Below are 7,626 nucleotides of genomic sequence, written 5' to 3' on the forward strand. Positions count from 1 at the left end.
CACGGTGGCGAGGACGGTGGCGTCAGTGGGCTTCCCGTCGCAGCAGCACCTCCCTCTCGATCGGATTAGGGTTAGGTGGGTAGGGAACAGTGACGGCGGCAAACCTCGTATCCAATGCCGCACTCCCCACCTCCTCTATATATGGCACTGCGCAACGGGGGCCCACCAGCCATCTATTGGGCTGGGCGTCCCCGATCAGGACGCGAGTCAAGGGCCCAGTTCGCCGTTGGGCCAACTGGTGGAGATCAATACTAACACGGGCCGGTGTGGGGGGCCAGCCGTCGTCGTGCACCCTCAGCTCGTCGTGCGACAGTACCGGGGTCGTCTCCTGCTTAACCCTCCATTCCCCGACCGGCATCGGCATGTGCATCTTGGACCGCGACGGATGGAACTGCTATTGCTGCGTCCTCTAGAACTGTGTGTCTGTCAATCATATCGCTAGCTGCTCATCATCATGCTCATCTCACCGTACGTGTCGATCATCCATCAGTTCATTACTTCACTAGTTGCGTTGTTGCAGTGGTAATATGCTAAATAAACAACCTAAAATCAAATACACATCCCTTCAGGTGATGGATCTGGAATTTATAGCGCGCGCGATATACAGCTTCCCCGACTCAAACCAGGCTAAAGAACGCCCAAAATTTTTACACCCGATCAAGAGTGCTGATTCAGAATGGACACATGGTTCAGGCACTACTGCGTTCAGCTTCCATGATGGTATTGGTATGATCACCTCCACTCTGCATTTGGGACCCACCAGTTCTTCTGTACGCCTGTCAAGGAGCAACGGCGCCAAATCATCATGCATCTAGTCAGTACTACGATTTTTCAGATCATGCAGTGAGCATGAGGGAGAACACTGGACCTTGCCAACAATTCATTTCTACTCTAAGAAAGAAAAACTGTACCTTGACAGTATCGAGCAGAGCTTGGGCGTCAGGATGCTTCTCGAAGTGATCGCGAACAGGCTGGGGAAAAACAAGAAATTTATAAGGTCGGATGAGTATATTCTTCTAGCATAAATGGACGCCTCAACTCTGAAAGATAGATTCAGACGAGTGTCCCTTTTGAACTCGGAAGGGGATTAAACCTTCAATATATCGTTTATTGCTTTCGCGAGAGCAAGCTTCACATCATCGGGGTGAAGAGTGCTGCTGCGGTAATCTTCACGGAGTTCTTCTATCTTGCTGTAGGTCCTGTTTCACAGCAGCAAATGTCACATCTGAACACAACCTTAAAATCAGTTATAGTGTTATAAAAGCAATGGCCTAACTGGTGCACACTTCTGAATGAACTGAGCTCCTGCTTAACAGAGTATGGCGTTTCACATGAACGGCACATTATACCCTCTCGAGTGGTGTGTATATTAAACAGAAAAAAAGAAGGATTCCGGTTTGTAGTTGAATATTACCTGTTACTGCCATCAGTTTCCTTGCAAAGCACAGAAAACCTTCCAGACTTGGGCAAAACTATGTACTCGATGTACTCCAAGCATGGATTTCCTTCAGTAACTTTGTGAGGGCAGAAAGCCTGTCCTATCTTCTCATTCACCTGAGACTGCAGTAAGCAACTTGATCATGAGCACCACCGCGAGAAAAAGGGCATAAAACATTGACTGGTAGATGTTTCGGTACAAAAAAAAAGGGTGTCTCATGACTGATAGATGATGTGTTATAATTCATATTGTTGAAAAAAATTGATTGTTGATATTTAAAAAGGCACATTCATCAAGACAAATAACCTCACTGTCTTCCATAAAAATAGCTGAGGATGTATCGCTCTTTGACATTTTTTGCTGACCTTCTTTAATTCCAGGTAACATATCTGCAATTGACATTAATGGAGAAAACAATTCACAAACTGAGCTTGAACCATATGAAAACATAAATCTAGCCACATCCAGTAGATATAAGCACATACGGTGTGATAGAATAATCGGCCTGTTATTCCTTTTGCTGGCCTCACAATAGTCTCTAGCAAGCATATTCACCTTTCTTTGATCCAAACCCATCTGGCATATGTCTACCTGCAGAAGTAAATGAATAAACAATTTCATAACTGTCGCTGTATGAAACAGGGTAAACTAAGAAAAAAAATTATAAGCTTTCTTTTAACTTGCTAAAAGAACTAAATAAATACTTAAATAGGCTTCATCGGTTCCTCCTTTTGCACATAATGCATAGTCATGTGTAAATTTGCATTAGATATACTTGCTAGGTTGCCTAGTGCCAAATACTAACCTTGAGAAAGAATATATCAGCACACTGCATGAGGGGATACATAATCTGGGCAGCAGTCAGGGCATCCTTCTCGCTTCGACCCATAATTTGGCAACACCTGTGCAGTAATCAATGGGGAAAAAAAAGAAAAGTTAGTTTCCATAAAAATATTATAAGTTTTTTACAACGTCCGAAGCATGCAGTCCAGATGATTAGATATGTACCTGATTATGCGCTTGAAAGATGTTTTATGGGCAATGTCAATTAGAAGTGGCCAGTATTCATTGCCGCGATTATCAATTTCTTCCGAGGCCCAGAGGAATTCCACCCCTTTCAAGTTCATGCCAAGTGCTTTCCAAATCTCAATCATGTAGAGTCCAACAGTTCGGATTTGGTCTAGATTCCCTCCCATCTTGTTGTTGAGCATAGCAAACCAGTCTGCTATCCAGATTTTCACTTTGCATCCAGCTTCAAGCATCTTGTCAATACTTATTGCCTTTCCAACCCCCTGGAAACAAAGACATATTATTGTGTTATAGGCATATATTACCACAAAAACTACCTAATAAATTTGCATTGAGATTCTTCAAAAATAATTTGCATTGAACAAATATATTTGCAAATCAAGGGTAATGAGAAGCGCAACTGTGTGGTACAACCTGAGCAATGTGCATGCGGCCAGAAGGCTCGAATCCATCATAGCAGATGGGAGTGAGCTTCTCCTGCAGCAGCTGCTTCAACTCATTCTCCGTGGTGCACTCATCCTTCTCCGCAATGCTGTGCAGTATCTTGAACCGCATATCCGGGGTCATCACTGGCATTTTACTAGGCAGATTGTCAGCAGTAGACGCGGTGCACTGGACATAATAAAAATACAGGTCAGTTTTAGCAAGTACGTACATCATGTAAGTGATTTTATTATAACAAAGAAAATGTACCTTAACACTATTAAGAAGAACATCGGGATCACTATTGCTTTGGAAGTGAATCAAGTTGTCACGAACACACTGGAAAAGAGAAAATGGTAAGGTAACAGAAGTACTGATGAATACAAATTAAAATATAATGAACGAAACTGGGAAAAAAAAGAGAGTTCAGAATAGGTCCCTATATTTGAGGAAGTCACTCATATTCTGCCTATTACTGTTTGATAAAATTCAAGGAGAAGTGTAACACGAGCAATTTTCTAGCTAATTAAGGAGGGAGGAGTGTTTTACGTCACCTGCAGTATGTCATTTATTGCTTTTTTAAGGTTGGACTTCACGTCAGCCGGATGCAGAGCACCACTACGAAAATCCTCAAAGAGTTCTTCTATTCCGTTGTAGGTCCTGTTTAAGAGAAAATAAAATTACTGTACAAAATTGGAACCAGTGCTAAAATCACACCATATTATGAAGTCAATAATGTGCATGTGTGTTATTCGCTTTCTTAACGAAGATTTTTAACTAACATGCATTTATACAATCTATGTTTCTTATTCCTTATTCACATCAAACAGAAAAAAAATACCAACTTGAGTTGAATCTTACTTGTTACCACCATTATCTTCGGTCCGAAGCACAACAAACTTTCCAGACCAAGGTAAAATGATTTGCTTGATGTACTCCAAGCATGGATTTGCTTCAACTATTCCAGGAGGACAGAAGGCCTTATTTATCTTCTTATTCACCTCAGACTGCAATAATCAAGTTCAAAAGAAGTTCCCATCACAATAAGGTAAAATTGGATCAAGCATTGACTTACACCGACATGAACAATACAATTTTGACAGAAACAGGTTATATTATGTTTTAGATTGTAATATCGTTCACTTTGTTCAAATGATTAGTGATGCCCAACCACCATTTGAAAACCCAAGTGATCATAAAAAGGGAGACCCCATGCGGATGATTGACAAAAATGAGCACACGCATATATCCATTAGGATCACGAATGAGAATCACATACTGAAAATAAGCACCCTAGATTTGGAAATATTAGTTGCAATTTATTCCATATTTGGGTATGTCTATAACTAAAGCAAAACTAGTAAAATAAGAAATCAGAGTAATGACTAGTCATTTTTTTATTTCATTGCAGGTGAAAAATGATCATACACTGCAAAAACTAGAACATAAGAGAAGTAATGTTACGGTCAATCAATGCAAACATAATACCATTTTTTGACAGCCATTGGTGAATACATTTATATATACCAGGTTCTTCCTAATAAGCATGTAATTAAACTTCAGCGCATACTTTCTTTAATTACCAGAAATAAATGATTAAAATAGCGGTCTAATGTCAGCAGAAGAAATTAAGATTGTTCTTAAACAAAAAAAAAGTAGCAAGAGAGAAACCTCGCTATCTCCCATGAATATAGCTGATGATGGATCTTTGTCTGAGATCTTCTGTCCATTCTTAAGACCAGGTAGCATATCTATTATTAATGTTAATGGACAAATTGGCAATTACTTCAAACTGAACAAATCCATAATAATGGTTGGGAAAAATATATATCCTGTTCAAAAAGAATACGCACGCACACGCATATATATATATATATATATATATATATATATATATATATATATATATATATATATATTAAAGGATACGGTATGACATGATGATTGGCTTATTGTCCCTTCCACTCGCCTTGCAGTAATCTCTCGCTAGCATATTCACCTCTCTTTGATCCAGGGCCATGTGGCATATGTCTGCCTGTCAACAGAGAGGACGAAACCACACTCATGTGTCAATGAATTAGGAGAGAAAATAGCATAATAAACTCAATTTAAGTTGCAACATGACATGGATTAACCTGGTAGAAGAAGACATCTGCGCACTGCATGATCGGGTACATGAACTGCCCAGCAGTCAGCTGTTCCTCGTCCCGGCCGAAGACCGCCTTGCAACACCTACGAGCACGCGCAGCAATGCAATCAACGGAAATCGAATCAATTAGTTGCTGTTCTTATTCCACGACTAGCTACCAAAATTAAAATTTTGATTTTGAATCAAATTCTACTAACCTGACTATCCTCTCGACCGAGTGCATCTCGGCGATGTCCATGACGAGCGGGCGCCAGTACTCGGCGGCGCGGCGGAGGACCTCGTCCGAGGACCAGAGGAACTCCACCTCGCCGGCGCCCACACCGAGCGCCCTCAGGGTGGCCTCCCAGACCTGCACGTTCCGGCGGCCGGCGTCCCGGATCCTGCCCCAGTCGCCGCCCATCCGCCCGCCGAGGAGCGCGAACCAGTCGGCGACCACGATCTTCACCCGGCACCCGGCCCGCGACATCGCCCGGGCGCGGATCGCCGTCCCGACGCCCCGCGCGACGTCCATGGCGGAGGAGGGCTCGAAGCCGTCGAGGCAGACGGGGCGGGGCTGGCCGCGCCGCAGCAGCCGTAGCAGCAGCTCGTCCTCCCCGCCGACGCAGTCGCACTCCCCCGCGGCGGTACGCAAGGCCTCCAGCCGCTCCTGCGGTGGCGGCGCCATCGTCTCGCCCGCCGCTGCCTGAAGCCGGCTGGCGTCGATGGAGAAGAAAGAAGGCCCGGCCCGATTCGCGGTAGGTGCTCACCGATCGCCGCCACCAATGCGAGCGCGGGCGGGACTGGGGCGACGGCGATCGCGGGCGGGAAGAAGAGGGCGGCGGCGCGGGGTGGGACTGTGCCAGTAGATGTCTTTGGTTTCCTTGGCTGTCAGCCTGTCACGGTGGCCGGCCTACGTGGGGCCCGCCTGTTTACTTGTAAATTTTTAGATTTTGAGCGGGCGGATTGGAGTCTTGATCCAACTAGGACGGAGTTGCCGTCTCCTCTCTCTCGTGGAATCGCCGCAACCACCAACCAGTGTTCCAGGTTCATCCGGCAATGGCGTCCCGCCAGGTCGTCTCCTTCATCCGCTCCACTTCCCACCCCCGGGCGGGCCCTCCCACCGGCGCTCGCGTCGCCACATCTCGCTGTTCCCGGCCGGGTAACCTTTTCAACCTCGCCGCCATCTACATCTCGTCCGCTGCAGCCCGTGCGGCGCCATCACCCTGCCGTCAGCAACCGGAAAGTCCGGGTGGGCACCATCAGTATCATACTTCCATTTTTGTGCTTATATCAGCTTGCGTTGAGTATTTTGTCCAACATTCAGGTCTGAGATTGTTCGATTGGGGTATGTTAGGGCTGGCTTTGTGGTAGGTTTGTGTTTGATTGAGGTACGTGGGGCTAGATTTGGGAATTTGCGGTAGGTTTGTGTTCGACTGAGATCCATGGGGTCTCAATTTGGGGATCATCGGTGTGAGATACCTGAACTCTGTTTCTATAGGCTACCTGCTATTCCTACTCATTCGAGAACGCTCTAGGAACCAATGTGAAAATTGCTGCAGTGGTTTGGTGGTCTGACATTCTAAATGTCTAATACACAGGATGTGCTCTAATGGCCTTGTGCAGCAAAGAGAAGATCAGGGGAGGGGGCTTACATGAACATCTATCCTGGTGATGATGCTTACAAGTTTAGCCGACTGACCATTTGCAAGTTACCTTTTGATTCCTAAACTGATTTTTCTTCGGTTGGCTGTTTCAGCTAATGATAAAACTATTTTAATACCATGAGTCTACTAGTATCTATTTTGTTTCTCATGTGTGTCGTGTATGCTAGCTAGTAGATGCATTTTTAGAGGTGATCAAGTATGCCCTATCTGCAATAGGTCTTCAGTGGAATCCAACTAGTGTGTGCTCTTTTCATTTTGCAGCCAAAGAGTAAGTAGCCTGGTGATGGATTACGAAGCAATATATGGGGAAGGTACGAAAAGTTTGGAGGGGAGAAGTGGAAGAATTTTATGCAGTTTGCCGTGTGCCACAGTGGGGCACACGACAAAGACTAGTGTTTGCCGTGTGCCACGAGAGGGGCACACGACAAAGACTGTTTGCCGTGTGCCGCAGTGGGGCACACGGGAAACCTTAACGGTCGTCGCTGGCCGTCAGCCCGAGGGACAGCCGATGCACGCATCGCGCACGTGAAGTCTCTTTGCAGTGTGGCAGTGCTGCCGAGGCACAAGGCGAATAGCGTGGTTTGCTATGTGCCGGTGGCGGGCACACGGCAAACCTTAACGACCGTCGCTCGGCCTGACGGCCGACGCACGCGTCATGCACGTGCAGAGGATTTGCCATGTGCCTGGGACAAGGCACACGACGAATATAACGGTTTGCCGTGTGCCGCCCCGGGGCACACGGCAAAGTGACTCTTTTGCCGTGTGCATGATCCTTGCCGTGCGCTTTCTTTGCGACGCACGGCAATGCTCTTTTTTGCCGTGTGCCCAATAGAATGTGCACGACAAAGCTATGGGCACACGACAAAGTACGAGTTTCCGGTAGTCACAGCCAGCACCAGGATCACCGCGGCCCCCACCGGGCATCGCCTGTTGCTGTACCTACC

The 7,626-nt window shown here is 45.9% G+C and overlaps 1 protein-coding gene across 1 annotated transcript; it reads right to left on the bottom strand.

The window, feature by feature from the left end:
• Positions 1 to 469: 469 nt before the first annotated feature.
• On the bottom strand, positions 470 to 5,855 carry LOC120684415 (tyrosine--tRNA ligase 2, cytoplasmic-like). Its single transcript, XM_039966281.1, has 16 exons — positions 5,237 to 5,855; positions 5,026 to 5,122; positions 4,820 to 4,925; positions 4,562 to 4,641; positions 3,752 to 3,897; positions 3,445 to 3,550; positions 3,161 to 3,229; positions 2,882 to 3,079; positions 2,447 to 2,730; positions 2,244 to 2,340; positions 1,924 to 2,029; positions 1,745 to 1,827; positions 1,415 to 1,560; positions 1,094 to 1,199; positions 912 to 971; positions 470 to 776 (listed from the first exon to the last, which is right to left on the bottom strand). Exons 1-16 carry the CDS (start codon positions 5,701 to 5,703, stop codon positions 690 to 692), a joined length of 2,238 nt encoding a protein of 745 aa, XP_039822215.1. The 5' UTR covers positions 5,704 to 5,855; the 3' UTR covers positions 470 to 689.
• Positions 5,856 to 7,626: the final 1,771 nt, after the last annotated feature.

Source organism: Panicum virgatum, chromosome 8N (assembly GCF_016808335.1).
Source record: "Panicum virgatum strain AP13 chromosome 8N, P.virgatum_v5, whole genome shotgun sequence".
NCBI classification, from domain to species: domain Eukaryota; kingdom Viridiplantae; phylum Streptophyta; class Magnoliopsida; order Poales; family Poaceae; genus Panicum; species Panicum virgatum.